At 39.3% G+C, this 18656-nt stretch overlaps 2 protein-coding genes across 2 annotated transcripts; one reads left to right on the top strand and one right to left on the bottom strand.

Moving 5' to 3' along the window:
• Positions 1-9030: 9030 nt before the first annotated feature.
• On the top strand, positions 9031-15578 carry LOC121760934 (testis-expressed protein 2-like). The gene is made up of 7 exons (XM_042156525.1): positions 9031-9173; positions 9365-9600; positions 9881-10550; positions 11905-12247; positions 12881-12975; positions 13790-13984; positions 14828-15578. Exons 1-7 carry the CDS (start codon positions 9168-9170, stop codon positions 15434-15436), a joined length of 2154 nt encoding a protein of 717 aa, XP_042012459.1. The 5' UTR covers positions 9031-9167; the 3' UTR covers positions 15437-15578.
• Positions 15579-15699: 121 nt separating this feature from the next.
• On the bottom strand, positions 15700-18063 carry LOC121760935 (alpha-galactosidase-like). Its single transcript, XM_042156526.1, has 15 exons — positions 17912-18063; positions 17765-17823; positions 17638-17694; positions 17519-17553; positions 17322-17425; positions 17147-17222; positions 17017-17075; positions 16882-16947; positions 16730-16813; positions 16591-16655; positions 16443-16525; positions 16285-16375; positions 16149-16198; positions 15936-16076; positions 15700-15841 (listed from the first exon to the last, which is right to left on the bottom strand). Exons 1-15 carry the CDS (start codon positions 17995-17997, stop codon positions 15758-15760), a joined length of 1140 nt encoding a protein of 379 aa, XP_042012460.1. The 5' UTR covers positions 17998-18063; the 3' UTR covers positions 15700-15757.
• Between the last annotated feature and the right edge of the window lie 593 nt (positions 18064-18656).

Here is an 18656-nt window from a genome sequence, read left to right as displayed (position 1 = left end):
GTCATTAATTAACATTTTATATGTTCAAACCAACTACTTTTGCATAATGATAGTTTGAGGGGACAAAATGATAGTTTCAAATGATAAAATGATATTTTTGTTTCATAATGATAGTTTTAGTTCTTTGGATGATAAAATGATACTTTTGCATCATAAAATGATAGTTTGAGGGGATAAAATGATAGTTTCAAATGATAAAATGATACTTTTGTTTAATAATGATAGTTTTAGATTTTTTTGATGATAAAATGATACTTTTGCATCGTAAAATGATAGTTTGAGGGGATAAAATGATAGTTTCAAATGATAAAATGATATTTTTGTTTCATAATGATAGTTTTAGTTCTTTGGATGATAAAATGATACTTTTGCATCATAAAATGATAGTTTGAGGGGATAAAATGATAGTTTCAAATGATAAAATGATACTTTTGTTTCATTATGATAGTTTTAGATTTTTTGGATGATAAAATGATACTTTTGCATCATAGAATGATAGTTTGAGGCGATAAAATGATAGTTTCAAATGATAAAATGATACTTTTGTTTAATAATGATAGTTTTAGATTTTTTGGATGATAAAATGATACTTTTGCATCGTAAAATGATAGTTTGAGGGGATAAAATGATAGTTTCAAATGATAAAATGATACTTTTGTTTAATAATGATAGTTTTAGATTTTTTTGATGATAAAATGATACTTTTGCATCGTAAAATGATAGTTTGAGGGGATAAAATGATAGTTTCAAATGATAAAATGATACTTTTGTTTAATAATGATAGTTTTAGATTTTTTTGATGATAAAATGATACTTTTGCATCGTAAAATGATAGTTTGAGGGGTTAAAATGATAGTTTCAAATGATAAAATGATACTTTTGTTTAATAATGATAGTTTTAGATTTTTGGATGATAAAATGATACTTTTGCATGATAAATTGATTGTTTGAGTTATTTGGTTGGATAAAATGATACTTTTGCATCATAAAATGATAGTTTGAGGGAACAAAATGATAGTTTCAAAATGATAGTTTGAGGGGACAAATATAGAATCTATTCTTCTTCCTCATTTATGAGCACATTTCCTACCCTCCATCACTCTTATCTACCCCTCATTCATTTCTATGCGGCGAGTGATGTGGTTGCATCATATCAAATCCCCCATTTGTAGCATTAAAGATAATTCATTGAAGTGATTTTGCATATCCCGCAAAAGAAGCTACAAATCAAAACTACAACACCTACCCCATTGACATCAATACTGCATGGTTATAAACGACATAATATTCAAATTATAAACCATTTAATTCAAAACAAAAGTGCATGTAGCTGATTCACCAAATGTCATACCAAAAGCATAATTGATGAATAGAAAACTACATAATAAGTAGGGAGTCTTTGACTCTTTGTCACACATTTTGCATAAACAAACTACACCATTTTCCCTAGCACAAATCCAACCAATAATAAAACTAAACCCATTCCAGCCAACAAGAGGTTCACCCGAGCTTCCACACGACAGCGGCCGCAGACCCCACAATCACTAGTGTTCTTGATGAGTTTTTTATTTTTCGCTTCCTCACTGGACCACATTTGTTTATTAGGCCGATACAATTGACTCTTCACATATGTCGGTTGCTTGCCATTCCCATTCCGAGAATGGTAGTCATCGCACCACAAGAAAGACCCGGAAAATACACAGCCATGTGATGCACGTACACATACACAAAATTGAAAAACTCAAAGTATGAACAGATACAATTTCTAATTTTTGCACTGTGAGTTCAATTACAGTGTGACATCAGGAAAATCAAGCACATAAAAATAAAGCCCAAAAATGAGATCTGGAAACTCAAGCACATAAAAATAAAGCACAAAAGGAGATCTGGAAAATCAAGCACGTAAAAAATAAAACTAACCGTCCGAAATTGGGAGAAAACTTGATGATGTTTATGTCGACCGATTCCGGTAGCTGAATCGGAGCCCTAACGCCGATAGTTGTATGTCGGCGCTTGCTTATCAAGGGGGAAAAATGTAACAGAACTGAGTTTTACCGTTCTCGCTGGGATCGATGAAGACTTCACTGGCTGCTCAACGTCCGGCGTCGAATTGGTGATTGCACTGACTGGATACACACAAGAGGGGAAACGAGAAGTGGAGAGAGGATTTGTTTTCAATCTTCAAATTGTGAAAATAGGGAGGGCATAATGGAGAAGTGGAGGTTTGTCGGGGCTGGGCATTCGAGCCATGATAATAAACCAGCCCCCACAAGTGTGATTTGGGTCAGGGGTTTGTAGTGTGAACAGTGCGGGCCTTACGGGCCTCGACCGGGCCATCTAATATCAAACATGGCAACCAAACAACTGGTATAAGTATGATATGAAACGTAAACATGAGTTAACATACGAACCAAACGACTCCTAGAAGTACTGGTCGACTAAACAAAAGATATGATTATTTGATTATCTTCTTCCCCTAATGACTTATATATTTGTTTAAAATTTATGTAACAACCTTTTAAACAAGGATATTAGCCTCTATGATTTTTTAAAAAAAATTGTTTATTCCACAAACTTTAAATTTGAATTATAATATCACAAACTTAAATTATTGTTGAGTTGTTTCCACCAATGACAAAATCCAACTACATTTAAATAAGAGGATAACCATATCTGGCTTCTAAAGGTTTTGTAATCGCATTACCAGCGGCGAAAATATCTTATGTGATTTAATAAAATGTAACTGAATTTTGTTATTGGTTGAAAAAATTCAATAACTCAGGTCCAACGGTTTCCCAGCAAATCTGTCCCAAATAATATTTTAATCTATTTGAGTGTATAAAATTCTATATTAATAGTACTATTTTTATTCAGTGAAATTACCCCTTTAATTTATGCAGCAACCATTTTACCGGCCAATAGTACAATTTTCCATTGTATATATAGGTGCAACTAATTTAATACTCTACCATCTAATTTTGTCTAAACAATCTCCTCTTAGGTGGATAATTTGAAAAAAAACCATGTTCAACAAAATAGCCATCATAAATTCCATGCCTAATAATACCAAATAAGATATGCTGTATTTAATGAAGGAAATCGATTTTTAAATTTTGTGAAAAAAGTAAATATTTGACGTATAATCAATTTCCGGCGAATTCGAATTTCGCCAAATTCATTAAAAATTGAATCTCCCAAAATAATTTGTCTGCTGCATTGACTGCGAATTTCATCTCTCTTTGCTTGCAATTGCAGTTAGACTACTCTCTCTGCCTACTAATCTCTCTCTCTAGAATTGAATAATACGATGGCGTTTAAGGGAATTGATGGAGTACGTACTAAACAAGCCCAACAGCAGTAAAGCCCAAGACAGAGTATCAGTTCGGCATGACTAAAAAGTATCAGTCCGGCGTGACTAAAGAGTTCAGTTCGGTACAACCAAAGAGTTCGGCCCCAGCCTACAGCTCGGTGAAAGCCAACTCATCAAGCTCTGCTCTCAGGTCGGCATGACTAAAAAGTATCAGTCCGGCGTGACTAAAGAGTTCAGTTCGGTACAACCAAAGAGTTCGGCCCCAGCCTACAGCTCGGTGAAAGCCAACTCATCAAGCTCTGCTCTCAGGTCGGCATCAAGCTCTACTCTCAGATCGGCAAAAGCTGCTCGGCAATAATTCAGCAGTTCGGTCTCAGTATTCGACCGAACTAGGAGATAGTGGACTCATACAAGATTTCCACCTCCCCTACACCGACGATCTATTTAGTGGTGTCAAGCAGTCATTAACTCATGCAGGATAGTGGACCCATGCAAGGTCGCCACGATCTCCACGACATCCACTACCTAATAAATGCTGCATGCCACGATCTTAGTTCACTGTATAAATAGAACCTAGGTCAGATAGATAAGGTCTTCTGCTTCTTCTTTTAAACTCTAAAAAAGCTCTCTAGAGAGAATATCATAAAGCAGGCCAGTGTTGTAAGCTGTAATTCGCAGATCAAGCAATACAAACCTGCCCCCATTTCTCCCCGTGGACGTAGATTTACCTCAGTAAATCGAACCACGTAAAACCTCTGTGTCGTAATTTATTTTTACGTGCATTAATTACCATTGAAAATTCGCCGCTTCATCACTGGCGCCGTCTGTGATGATCAAGAAAAAAGGAGGAGGATGGCGGATGTGCATAGATTTTACCGATCTAAACAAGCACTGTCCAAAAGATTGCTATCCCCTTCCGAATATAGATAAAAAAGTAGAAGCTTTGATCGGCTTCGAAATTTTCTGTTTTCTTGATTTATACAAAGGATATCACCAAGTGTTGATGGATGAGAGTGACGCTCCGAAAACAGCTTTCATCACCGATTTCGGCATTTTCGCTTATAAAAAGATGCCATTCGGTTTAAAGAATGCCGGAGCCACTTATCAAAGGATGGTAGACAAGCTTTTTCGGCACCTAATCGGGAAACAGGTTGAAGTGTATGTCGACGACATAGTTGTCAAAAGCAAAAGCACTTCGGAGTACGAAGACAACCTCAAATCCACTCTCGACGTGCTCCGGAAAGCCAACCTCAAACTCAACCCCCAAAAATGTACCTTTTTGGTAGATTCAGGAAAATTTCTGGGTTGTTGGGTTTCAAAGGACGGACTCAAGGCAAACCCTTCAAAAGTTCAAGTCATTCAAAACATGGCAATGCCGAAGTCCATACATGACGTGCAAAGGCTAACCGGATGTCTAGCCGCACTGAATCGATTCCTTTCCCAAGCAGCCGAAAAGCAACTGCCGTTCTTCAAAGTGTTGAAAAAAGCACCAAAGTTCGAGTGGGGAGCCGAGCAGAAAAAGGCCTTTGACGAGCTCAAAAGTTATCTAGCCGAGCTTCCTATTCTCTCTGCTCCAACCGAAGCCGAAGTAATATTCTTATACTTAGCGGCATCAGATCAAACCATCAGCGCGGTGCTTGTACGAGAAGAAGGCCTAAAGCAGTTTCCCATCTACTTTACAAGCCGAGCATTAAGAGGTCCAGAAACAAGGTATCAACCTCTGGAAAAAATTGCTCTGGCGTTAGTAAATGCAGCAAGGAGACTGCGGCCATACTTCTATGCTCACAAGGTATGTGTCTTAACCGATCTGCCTCTTCGGCAAGTTTTGACCAAGCCAGAAGCATCAGGCAGAATCGCCAAATGGGCCATAGAGCTGGGAGAACACTCGATCGAGTACCTACCTCGGAAAGCCATCAAGGGACAAGCCTTGGCAGATTTTCTTACAGAGGCCAAGTTCGATCAAGCAATCCCTGTCATTGCCGAACAGAAAAAGTCTGCCAATGCCGAACTTGCACAGCCCTTGGAATCCGAAGTAGAGCCGCCAGACTGCTGGAGCGGATTCGTAGATGGAGCTTCAAACAAGATGGGAAGTGGAGCTGGTATTTTACTCGTCGCTCCCGACGGACACGAGGTAACCTACTCACTTCGGTTCCTATTCCCCACTACTAATAATGAAGCCGAGTACGAAGCCCTCCTGGCCGGACTTCAGTTAGAGCAAAGTCTGCTCGTCAAATCTCTCAAAGTCCATTGTGATTCACAAGTCATAGTAAATCACATGTTGGGTACCAGTGAAGCCCGTGACGAGAGAATGAAGAAGTATTTGGACAAAGCGCAAAGCATCAGCCGAAGTTTCTCCTATTTTCGGATAATCCGCGTTCCCAGAGCGGAAAATAGCCGAGCAGATACCTTAAGTAAGTTGGCCTCAGATCCGAGCTCAAAGGCGGAAGAATTAATGCATCGAAGCATTGATGAAGCCGAGGTACATTCAATATCCAGCTCGCCGAACTGGATGACGCCGATCTTGCAGTATCTGGATCAAGGACAATTGCCCGAAGATAAGAGAGAAGCTCGGAAGATCACGTGCCGAGCACTTCGGTACGAACTTCATGAAGGAGTCCTCTTTAGAAAGTCTTACCTCCAGCCGTTATTGCGGTGCGTAGGACCAGAAGAGACGGACTACATCCTCAGAGAAGTTCATGAAGGGTCGTGCGGTAGCCACATCGGAGCTAGAGCTTTAGCTAAAAAAGTTCTAAGATGGGGATATTATTGGCCAACCTTGGTACAAGAAGCAGTGCAGCTCGTCAAGACATGCCCGAAGTGCCAAATCCATGCAAATATCCCAAGAATGCCGCAGACCGATCTATCCACTATGCAAAGCCCTTGGCCTTTCATGCAATGGGGCATAGACATAGTGGGACCACTTCCTCAAGCTCCTCGGCAAATGAAATTCCTAGTCGTTGCCATGGACTACTTTACGAAGTGGGTAGAAGCTGAACCATTAGCTACGATAACGAGCTCGAAGGCATTGGATTTCGTCTGGAAGAACATAGTGTGCCGATTTGGCATACCCCACATCCTCATCTCGGATAACGGGACTCAGTTCACCGACAAGACGTTCAAGAATTGGTGCCAAGAGCTGAATATTCAACAGCGGTTCACTTCGGTCTCTCATCCACAAGCAAACGGACAAACGGAGGTAACAAATCGTATCCTGGTGAAAGGGTTAAAAGCTCGGTTAGAACAAGCCAAAGGACAATGGGTAGAAAATCTCCCTCAAGTCCTATGGTCCTACCGAACTACACCCACAACCTCCAATGGTGAAACTCCATACAGTCTGGTGTACGGCACTGAAGCCGTAATTCCGGTGGAGATCGGCGTACCCAGTCCCCGAACTCTAAATTTCTCCTCAGAAATGAATGACGACGGACTGAGAGCCGAGCTAGATCTTGCCGAAGAAAGAAGAGAATTGGCATGCATAAAAGCAGCCAAGTACAAGGAGCAAGTAGCCCGGTATTACAACCAAAGGGTGAAGAAGCTGCAATTTCAAGTGGGAGATCTCGTCCTGAGAAACAATGAAGTAAGCCGAGCAGAAAAGCTGGGCAAGCTCGAACCCACATGGGAAGGTCCGTATCGGGTATCAGAAGTCCTCGGCAAAGGGTCTTACAAATTGGCTCACATGTCAGGAGAACAGGTACCCCGAACATGGCACATTTCCAACCTCAAAAAGTTCCATTTGTAAGAGACAGTCCGGTCAGTCAGTCTTGAGTCCTGTTTGCTCAATGTGCTTTATTTGGTTTACTTGGTCTTTATTTGTCTCTGTGCGTTTTGTTTGTGTGTTTTGTCTGTCTCTGTGCGTGTCGTCTCTTACAAATGTTACTGAGGTATCTTGTTCTTCGAAGACTGATCCCCTTCTTAGAACATATACAAGCCCACGATTGTGCGTCAAAGCTTCTAAAGAGGATACAAGACCACAATTCAGCTTAAACAAGCAGTTCGTCTGAAACGAGCTGCAACAAGCCCACGATTGTGCGTCAAAGCTTCTAAAGAGGATACAAGACCACAATTCAGCTTAAACAAGCACTTCGTCTGAAACGAACTGCAACAAAAGTCCAATTCTCGCGATAAAACTTGCCTGAATTAGGACTAGGGAAAGTCCGATCCACGCGATAAAACTCGCCGAATTAGGACAAGGGAAAGTCCGATCCCCAAATTAGGACAAGGGAAAGTCCGATCCCCAAATTAGGACAACGGAAAGTCCGATCCGAGCGATAAAACTCGCCAAATTAGGACACAAACCAAGTCCGGTCAAAGAAGAGTTCACTTCATGAGACCGTGGACAAACATCAACTTACCCCATACTTTTTTCCAGAATGCCGAAGTGATTCACTTCGCTTTTCGGGGGGGGTAGTGATGGAGTACGTACTAAACAAGCCCAACAGCAGTAAAGCCCAAGACAGAGTATCAGTTCGGCATGACTAAAAAGTATCAGTCCGGCGTGACTAAAGAGTTCAGTTCGGTACAACCAAAGAGTTCGGCCCCAGCCTACAGCTCGGTGAAAGCCAACTCATCAAGCTCTGCTCTCAGGTCGGCATGACTAAAAAGTATCAGTCCGGCGTGACTAAAGAGTTCAGTTCGGTACAACCAAAGAGTTCGGCCCCAGCCTACAGCTCGGTGAAAGCCAACTCATCAAGCTCTGCTCTCAGGTCGGCATCAAGCTCTACTCTCAGATCGGCAAAAGCTGCTCGGCAATAATTCAGCAGTTCGGTCTCAGTATTCGACCGAACTAGGAGATAGTGGACTCATACAAGATTTCCACCTCCCCTACACCGACGATCTATTTAGTGGTGTCAAGCAGTCATTAACTCATGCAGGATAGTGGACCCATGCAAGGTCGCCACGATCTCCACGACATCCACTACCTAATAAATGCTGCATGCCACGATCTTAGTTCACTGTATAAATAGAACCTAGGTCAGATAGATAAGGTCTTCTGCTTCTTCTTTTAAACTCTAAAAAAGCTCTCTAGAGAGAATATCATAAAGCAGGCCAGTGTTGTAAGCTGTAATTCGCAGATCAAGCAATACAAACCTGCCCCCATTTCTCCCCGTGGACGTAGATTTACCTCAGTAAATCGAACCACGTAAAACCTCTGTGTCGTAATTTATTTTTACGTGCATTAATTACCATTGAAAATTCGCCGCTTCATCACTGGCGCCGTCTGTGATGATCAAGAAAAAAGGAGGAGGATGGCGGATGTGCATAGATTTTACCGATCTAAACAAGCACTGTCCTAAAGATTGCTATCCCCTTCCGAATATAGATAAAAAAGTAGAAGCTTTGATCGGCTTCGAAATTCGGTTATTATTGGAATCTCCGTTTTCTTGTACCAGATTCTTGTGTTTGTATCGACCTCTCTGTCTCTATGTGTGAATTGAAAATTAATAAATTATGTGTTCTCCTTCATTTTGCAATTAGCAACTTTATTGGTTGCTCACGGATCCAGAGGGGAATTTCTTTAGGGGAATTGGGAATTTTGTCACTGTCTAGTTATCTTGACTATTTGTCATGCTGTGAAAACGAGGCATCATGTTTCCTATGATGTTACACCATGAAAATGAAATTCAGCATTTTGACTTGGGAGTTATTAGTGTACCAGATGCTTGATTATGATTTGCCTAAATACTTTGGAACATCTCCATAACCATGCTAACATTAACTTAGTTACAAGTTACAACTTATTTATAATACACAGTACATAATAACATGTAAAAGAGAATCAAATTCCGGTGTTATGATACTGGTCTCATGATATTGGTCATATTTTAGAACTTAGTCAAAAATTGAAGAATGAATCAAAATGCAGGTTTTCATTATCTATCATTGTTCATTTTTTGATGTGATTATCTTCAATAATATGTTTCTATTTTCTTGTCATTCTTCATTCTTCATTCTTCATGCTTATCATGTTTATGCCTGTGTCGTTGCTTCAGTTTTTTTAAGTTTCTTGTTAATCTATTCCCTGTTCTTATTTCTGGATTACACTTTTGCTTTCAGGGGACCTTATGGATTCTAGAACCTGATAAAATTCCAAAATCTAGGCATGAAGATAAAGTGCCAAAAGAGCAAAGGAGAAAAAAAGAAATTCTGGAGGTGACCCCTGTTAGGAAAAATGCAAGAATTAGAGATCATTATCTCATCCTGATGGAAGCGGATGTTTCCCGTGTGGAGATTCCACTAAAGGGGTGCACAATTGTTGCTGTTTCTGCTACTGATCTTCCATCAAGAAAATGGTAATTGAGTTTTCCTGAACATTGTTTCAAATCTTACAAATATCTATATAGGCTATAGCCTACCCTTCAGGTGGTTGGAATGGACTTTAATAACAAAGATAATGACGCAAATTTTCTTTTCTCATGAGAAAATCATTCTCATTTGTTTGATCCAACTTTGTTTCAGTTTTTTTTCTTGCATAATTTATCTTACAGGATTGCTGCCCTACTAGTTCTTATCTTGTTTTGATGGAAATTATTGAATTTATAGTAGTTCACTTTCAAAATTTATGATTGCCAGGGTGAAAAGGTACCCAATTCAAGTAGAGAGCAAGGATTTAGCTATATATAAAGGGTCCAAAATTATTTACCTATATCTGGAGACGGCATGGGAGAAGGAGTCCTGGTGTAAAGTCCTTCGCCTCGCTTCCTGCGATGATGGAGAAAAAAATGCATGGTTTTCCAAGCTGACTATGGAGTTTCAGTATTACCTAGCATCACTTAATGCTGGATATCCTTCTTTTATAAAACCTTCAGGAGGTGTTAATGCTGAACCCGTTAATAGGACAGATAAACTTGATAATTCTTCTTCAAGGGTTCGGCATTTTCTGAAGAAACTAGCTAAAAAGGCTTCCAAAAGTGCGCATGACTATAAACCAAGTGGCCCGTCAATTTCTGGACATGAAGAAAGAAAAGTAATTTCTACGTCTTATTCATCCCAAGACATGGTCTTGCCTAATGGATCAGCTAAAATTGATACAACGGCAAAACTTCCTAATGCTTATTTTGCTGACACTAGCATGACATCATCAGTTTCACCCTCCTTAGAATTATCTGGATTATCTGAGGCAGATTCCAAAGAGAAGTATGTAGATGAAGGCACACTGTGCTTGAATATGGTTATTTCACGGCTGTTCTTTGATGCTAAGAACAACTTGCAGCTTAGGAGTTCTTTACACACTCGAATTCAGGTTTTTAAAATTATTTGTTCTTATTTTCAGTGTGCTCTTCTGTGATGAGATGTTGTCTCTCTATGATATGCCATTAGATGTTATCTTCTATTGTCAAATTGTGACATTGTTCTTTTTTAAAAAAAAAATTATTTCTTGTTAATTTTGGAGGAAATTACAAATAAACTCTTATACTATAGATAGGAGTAAATTACAACTGATGTCAAGAGGGCTCGAACTCAGCACCTCATGCAATAATGTCTAAGCTCCTTGCCGCTAGGACAAAGGCTCTTGACTCAAATTGTGACATTGTTCTTAGAGTGTGAGATTGCTGCATATATTTGTCCTTTTTTTTTGCAAATTCTGTTTACAACTTCGCCTCATGTTGTATTAGTGGAATGCCCTTGGGATGGGAAGTACCAGAAAAGCTGTGGAGTAGTATAAAACATAGAAGGATGAGGGATTGAGATAGGTTCTTTGTTTCACTGTTGCACATTGCCTTTTTTTTGTAGAAATAAAATATTTCCTCACAATCCTAATGTCTGAGTAAGTTGTCTATATGTTGCTGCAAATGTTCTGGTAATGGGTTGGCGGGAATTATGAAGATTGGTCGGTGAAAGAATTAACCATTGTTTCTTTGGAAATACCCCCTTGCTTAATCTTAAAGAAAAATCTACATTGCTGTTTGATTATGATGCACCATCTGGTTCTTAACAATGTGATTCTTCTTCGTACGCATCATGTAAATTTCTGTTTAGTTGTCATGCTTCACCTGATTGATAACAAAATGATGCATCATAATTCTTCTTCTTACTCATCGTATAGACTGCATGTTGAGTTGTTGACTGGCCAAACCAGCTCGTTCTCAACCATGGCCTAATGTGGTTTTTGGATGAATTAAGCTAGTGATTCTTGCTGAAGTTAGTAGCCGGTGAAATATAATTAATATAAAAGTTACAGTACATTATTCTTTCACTTACTCCATGGAACTTTATTTGCTGATTGAATGATGCCTTAGCCCATCTCAGGGATGTCTATTGGGCTTTATGGTATACCAACTTCTCTGTACTATTTGGCTTGGATTATTATATTGATCCGAATTTATGGGGATGGACTAAATATATTTCTGCTTTGAGGCACAAAAGCCTCAGTTATTACTGAACTCAAAACTCAAGCTTCCCAGTGGACAATATTTGTGAAAAATTAGAAATAAAAGTGGTATGTTGATTTCCATGATTAGAGAAGTTTTTTTTAGCGAATATGTGGGGATTGGAGCTCACTGTGTTAGATTTACTCACAACATGTTTTACTTGTTTTGTGGCTACAAAACTACAAATTATGTTTTCATAATTTTTTCTCCTTCATAACGCTACAGAGAGCACTATCCAATATGCGAATCCCAAGTTACATTGGTGAAGTCACATGTACAGCTGTGGATCCTGGCACTCTGCCTCCACGAATCCTTGCAATGAGGGTCCTTCCCTCGGATATGAACGAGGTATGGTCCATGGAAATGGATGTTGAGTATTTAGGTGGCATGGTTCTGGACATTATAACAAGGCTTGAGCTTCGAGAATTAGAAGTTGAAGAAGAGAAAACACGGCTCAATGGAAACGGTGATGGTGAGGTCCCCTCTGATCTTCTGGAAGGTTTTGAGGATCTTGGGAAACAGTTGAAGCTGGGTGAAGAGACAAACACTGAAGGATATCATGATACAGGTGAGAATATAACTGTTACTTAATTTATCGATGATAAAGAGATTGTACTTTCTTATATCTTGTTTGAATTTGGAAAGTTATGTACTTGGTCTTTTCTATTGTGAAATTTTATGTATCATGAGTTGCGGAGATTGTACTTTCACATATCTTGTCTTGGATTATACTCCCTCCGTCCTGCCTTACTTGAGGCATTTCTTCTGGGCACGTGATTTACAAAAAGTAGTGGTTGTGAGTTAAATGGAGAGAGAATAAAGTAGATAAGTGAATAGCGAATAAAGGAGAGAAAATAAAATAGATAATTGAAGAGAGAGTAAAGTAGAAGAGAGAACAAAGTAATAGAAATTAAATATGTTGATTTTTTCCATAAATGGGAATGACTCAAGTAGTGAGGGACGACCCAAAATGGAATATGACTCAGTAAAGTTGGACGGAGGGAGTAATTTCTATTGCACAGTTTAGTTTATGGTGATTGAGAACGACTGAAAGACTGTAGAAAGTTGTTACATCTGTTGTGGAATATGATTTTCAGTTTCCTTTGCTCTCATATTAGCATATATTTGGATCTTCTTTTCACCAACAACATCAACCCACCAATATTCCTTTTCATCTCATTTTAGTTAAATAAATTTGCAGATGATGCTGACAATCCCAGAAACTCTGGGAATTCACCAGCTCAAGGGTCTAAATGGAAGTCAATAATACATTCCATCACGAAACAAGTGTCACAAGTTAGTAAGCACATTCTGTCCTCTGAATTATTTATGTGTTTCACAAACTGTAATTGCTGCTGACGTCATTTCCATAAAGTGGTAATTTGAGTGACATGCTTGCGTTCTGATTGAAATTTCCTTCCGTCCAGGTTATTTTGAAGTACTAGTTGGTAGTCCTCTATTTTTCACTTGTTTTCTTGGGAACCTGAACCACCCAAAATGACGGCAACAAAAAAACCAAAAAAACTGCCAATTTTACTGCAAGAATATTTTAAGAATCCCAACTGCTATCTGCAAAGGAAGCTTGCCTTATATTTTTCCTTGAGACTAACTACTTGATTCATATGCCTACTCCCATGACTTCTCAACACTGACTGATCTAAAAATCCTCCCCTGGTAGATATGTAGTTATGTAGGGACTTTGCATCCTCCCTTATAGTCACTCCATGTGAATAAACTGTTTGGTTGATGAATGTATAGAAATGTTGGTATGGCCATGGCAATGTGATGCATTCTTGTACCTGCATATACATGCATGTATGTGTATGTGTGAATACATGTATAGTAATTCAGATACAGGAACATAATTCTGTGATTGACAAGTGTAGCATAACAGTATAATAAAGAGAAGATAAACATAATTGAATGGGCCAATGGGGGCATTATGCAGAAAAGAATGAGGCTTATTGATACGCCAAACTCGTCGTATCTGTTCTTTCTCTAGCTTATGGATATTCTTGCGAGCATGATGCTGCAACAGTTGCACACATGAAGTTAAAGTTAAAATAAAATTAGCCTGTTAACTGACATGATCATCTGTCATTTGTTGAAGGTTCCTCTCTCATTGGGGATAAGGATTTCCTCTATTAGTGGGACAATACAGGTGTGCATGAAGCCTCCACCTTCTGATCAGATATGGTTTGGGTTTACTTCGATGCCTGATATTCAATTTCACTTGGACTCATTTGTGGGGGACCACAAAATTACAAATGCTCGCCTAGCTTTGTTTCTGATCAGTCGAATCAAGGTCAGATCCTTTATCTAGAAGTGATATACCTTACCGAAACATTTGCACATTCAACCTTTTATCCTCACTCTTAGACAAATTTATTTTGTTAAGTTTTAGAAGCTCAGCACACACTACTTAATAGTCAGTTATTTCAATTTAAATTGAGCCTCCCTGCCAACAAGTCTCATGTCAAGTTACAAGCATGTTTGGTGTGGCATCTTGACCCTTGACCATTGTGATAAGATGAAAATGCCATCTAGTTTCTCTATCTTTATTAACCAAACTCATCAAATTTAATATGCATTTCTGAGAAACTTCATTTGTTGATAAAGTGGTCATGAAATTTGTTTTTCTTTCTTTTCTTAATTATTCTTTTTGGTTTTGGAAATTGGAAATGTAAATAATTATTGTAAAAGGCATATGCACATTTGCTTTATTAACATAATAATTATATTGACTTGTTATTCTTTCATAATCTAGGACACTGAAAATTGTGGTCCTTAAATATGACAAGTAATTCAATGTTCCCTTTCGATATTATTTTATATGCATTTATCTGGTTGTATGTCTGTATGAGTATTTTTTTTATGAATTTTAGTTTCCTGAGAGATTGCTGAATTTGCATCTATTTAGACGCCACTGTTGAGATTATATAGTTGTGGGAGAATTTAAATGAATTTCTCGTGAGTCATTTTTTATTGGAATTGTTTAGGCTACTCTTTTACCTTTCCTTTTTCTCTAGGAAGTTTGTGCATTGTCTGTCTTTTAACTTTCTTTTCTGACTCAGCACTGTGGCTGCAACCCACATTTATGGCTTAACTTTATTTTATGGCTGCACTGAATTTGCAATCTTTCTTTCAGGCAGCAATTCGTGAAACGTTGGTGCTTCCAAACGGTGAGAGTATCATACTTCCTTGGATGTTGGCAGAGAAAGATGATTGGATCCCCAGGAAAGCTGCCCCTTTTATGTGGTATAAAAACAATCAAGATTCTGTTGGTATGAGCTCAAGACGAGAAGCACCATCCTTCCAACCTGGGGAATTAGCTCATAATGCTGCATCAAGCCATGGGAATTCTTCTAGGTCAGAAGTCGACTATGAGGTGTCAAAGAATGCGGGTTCTATCCCAGAAGGAATAGGTGAATCCGTAGGCCCCCGTGTATCTTCATCAAGTTCCACAGGCGAGTCAATGTCAAACAGCAGTTCTTCGCAAGATCTTAGAGCCCCTTTACTGAAGGATGAGAAGATGCACGAATCTACCACCAGGAGTATAGAGCCTATACAGGATACCCGTGTGCATTCTCCATCACGTTTCTTTACAACAGGTGACGATGATACGAATCAAAAAAAAATGGGAACGAAAGAGCGCATGCGTGGATTGGGGAAGAAAGTGGGGGAAAAGCTTGAGGTGAAGAGGCGTCACTTCGAAGAAAGAGGAAGAAGTTTTGTCGAAAGGATGAGGGGACCATGAGTAAATACTAGTATTTCATTCCTTGTAGTATGTCTCTGCTACTTGCATTATTCTTTTCTCAGGAATCTTTGTGTCTTACATTGTACAAAGTTCCACAAATTCTATAAACATAAATAGAAGATATATACTGAAACTTATTGCATACAGATTGTTACTTTATTAGTTTGTTGCAATTATCAGATTTTTCTGCAGTGCAATGAAGTGATAGACTGAGGAGGAATAATGTAATTATGATATCAGTTGGTTGTGAATGAAGCAAGACATCAAGTATAGTCATAATTATTTTGTTGCATCATTATAAGTTTAGCCTCCTCAAGGTTGTCAATTAGGAGTGAGAATATACATTTTACAGTCATGTGAAGCTACAGAAGCTGAGATTTTTCCTTGCGATTTCCGGGTTTTATGCTGCAAAGAAAGAAACATGACACACGAGTCTGGGTTTGAGTTTGAGTTTGAGTTGGAGTAATAGTATATGTAGATGTATCGACGTTGTTCTTACCGCCCACAAGTCTCTTGCATAGACGAGTGCAGTGTGATTAAGGCCGATATCCGACCAGTGAGCAGTGATAGTAGCTTCTGAAGATCCTCTGTTCCACAAAGCAACAGCTACTCTGTTTCTGGTCAGGGCTCCTCCCCACACCTGTTTTATGTCATTACACACAATGATTTTATGAATACCACTGCTTCATCAATTCTCTCTACCATTTATTACCTCTAAATCTCCATATTGCTTCAGCTTTTTCCCTTGAATGCCAAGTTTATCTGTTTCCCAAATCAACAGTCAGACAAAGTGTTTTTGTTTCCTTCACTGAACAAAAACAAAAGTAGTTACGGTTATAGTTGCTCACCTTGGTTCACAGCAATCACCTCCTTATTGCTTAGAATCTCCACTGTCACTTTGTCCATTGACCGGACATCACACCCGATCAACAGAGGAGCCTATTCTCAAACACTCAACAGGTTAAACCACTACTCACTCACATTCGCATCAAATCTCATCACTTACTTTGATCAATGCCCATATGCTGAAATGTGACCGATATTCTTCGCTACTCATCCCTCCATTCCCAACTTCCAACATATCAGGATCTGTCAACATCATGATCAGTAATAAACAGACAGACTAAATTAAGGAGCTGTCCAGGATATCTTACCATTCCATCCACCTGGCCCTGCATACTTCGCCCATCGGTCATTCTGGTCCGCCAGCGAAGTCATACTAGTAGCAAACACACAAGTGATTATTTCTTGCCATGAAAATTCATTTGCTCACTCAAACTTGATTCAATTCACATGTTCCAGTCATCGCGAATGTCTCCCGTTGTTCGCCAGCTGTTCCCAATAGACTTGGCCCAAGTTGCTGGATCTTCTAACCCCCTTTCAAATTTGAAACTGTGGTTAGATATGACATGAGAAGTTTGCTGTTTATAAGGATGAATACTAACCATTCACACATAGAGTAGAAGATTTTCCTCCCAGAATTCAGCAAAGCCTTTGCCATCACAGGATACCTTCCAAGTAAGTAAATCATTAAATCTTTACTTAACCCCAAATTCCAACCACTACAAAACATATCATACCTTTCCTTAGGGCTGATGCCATTGTTGTTACAGTTGTCATACTTCAAGTAATCAACTCCCTATTTGTGGAAACAAAGACAAAATGATTGATTAACCACTCCAATCCCACCTCCTCAATCAATAAACATACCCATGAGGCAAAAGTCTTTGCATCTTGCTCTTCATATCCCAATGATCCAGGCATTTGCTTGCTGCATGTTTGATTTCTGCAATAGTGATGAATGAGAATATCCATCACAAGTCCATTTCTTGATTTTCTATTTTCTTTGTGATGCATAATGAAGAAAGGAGAGGCAATTAATTACCCAGCATCAGAGTAAATCCCAAGCTTTAGTCCCTTCCCATGAACATAATCTGCCAGTGCTTTGATTCCAGAAGGAAATTTTGAGGCTTTTGCAACTAAGTTTCCCTGCATTACACAATACATAAGTACATATCAAGAAAAGCTATTTGCTTCAAGATACTAACTATATTAATGAGCATGAATAATGGGCACAAGCACCTGAGCATCTCTGTTTAGTTCAGCCCAGCAATCATCTGAAAATAACTTAGCTTACATTTAGAGGGAAACAATATACTTTAATGAAGATTGGTAGGATAAAAAAGTCCATGTTTATGTACCAAGATTTATATACTTGTAGCCAAGAGCAGCAAGCCCAGATGACACCATTGCATCAGCTGTTGAAGAAACAATTAAAAAATGTTTGATTGGAAAAAAAGAAAAGAAAAAGGCATATTTGGATGTCACCTGTTTCCCTAATCAAGTTCTCTTGAATGTCACAGTTAAAATGGTTCCAGCTGTTCCATCTTGAACATCAAAAGCAGATAATGTGATTAATTATTGATCAAGCAAAAAGGAAGAAAAATGTTGAGAGAATGGTTGAAAATAGTATACCCCATCTGAGGAGTTCTAGCAAGCCCATTTTCAAGGGCAGAAATGGCACTGAAGCAGAGAGACAATAGTAATAGCACATTCAGCATATTGCAAGAATCTGAAGTTATTTGTGAGAGTGGTGGATTCAGTGTCTGAGGATCTATATATAGAGGAGGAGAGGTGGGAAAAAGTGGATGTGGAAAACAAATCAATTAATTTCTAGTACTTCTATTATTAGAGCATCTCTAATAGCGGCGAGCGGACAGGCTAGCCGATTCCCGGCGCTGGCCGGTCCGCTCGCCGAACCATTGGAACCGGCGAGCGTCATTTCGGCGAAAAAATCGGCGACTCGACACCGATTTGCGGGCGCTGGCCGATCCGCTCGCCGGTCGGCTGGCCGCCACTGCAGGCTCCCGATCGGCGAGCGATCGGCCAGCTCAATTTTTTTTTAAAATTTTCAAAACACTATATATACGCGATTTGAACTTCATTTTCATTCGCACCGCTTGTTTTAACGAGTTTTCTCTCTCACTTAATTTCTGTACAAGAGCAATAAAGCAAAATGGAGAACAATAATGAGTCTACTCCAGTGACGAGCGGGTCTCAAACTCCCACGGTACCCGTGGGAGGTGGATGGGGTCCGATGGCCAGGTACTACAACATGTACCTTTGGCAGCAGATGATGCCCGGGATGGCAGCCGGGGGTAGTATGCCGGGATGGCAGGGGATGCAGGGCGGGCAGGGGTACCGGGGATGCAACCCGCGA

Source organism: Salvia splendens, chromosome 13 (genome assembly GCF_004379255.2).
Source record: "Salvia splendens isolate huo1 chromosome 13, SspV2, whole genome shotgun sequence".
In the NCBI taxonomy this organism is placed as follows: domain Eukaryota; kingdom Viridiplantae; phylum Streptophyta; class Magnoliopsida; order Lamiales; family Lamiaceae; genus Salvia; species Salvia splendens.
Note: the sequence above shows the minus strand (reverse complement) of the source record. Positions and strands in the feature narration are given on the sequence as shown.

What these genes read in the sequence shown, in the direction of transcription:
- LOC121760934 (XM_042156525.1), top strand. An exon ending in TGAAGGATATCATGATACAG is followed by an intron (nt 12,248 to 12,880) that starts GTGAGAATATAA and finishes ATAAATTTGCAG; the next exon opens with ATGATGCTGACAATCCCAGA. An exon ending in TTCTGATCAGTCGAATCAAG is followed by an intron (nt 13,985 to 14,827) that starts GTCAGATCCTTT and finishes TCTTTCTTTCAG; the next exon opens with GCAGCAATTCGTGAAACGTT.
- LOC121760935 (XM_042156526.1), bottom strand. Translation starts at nt 17,997, where the DNA reads ATGCTGAATGTGCTATTACTATTGTCTCTCTGCTTCAGTGCCATTTCT. An exon ending in GAACTTGATTAGGGAAACAG is followed by an intron (nt 17,695 to 17,764) that starts GTGACATCCAAA and finishes TTTCTTCAACAG; the next exon opens with CTGATGCAATGGTGTCATCT. An exon ending in AGGGCCAGGTGGATGGAATG is followed by an intron (nt 16,526 to 16,590) that starts GTAAGATATCCT and finishes TGATGTTGACAG; the next exon opens with ATCCTGATATGTTGGAAGTT.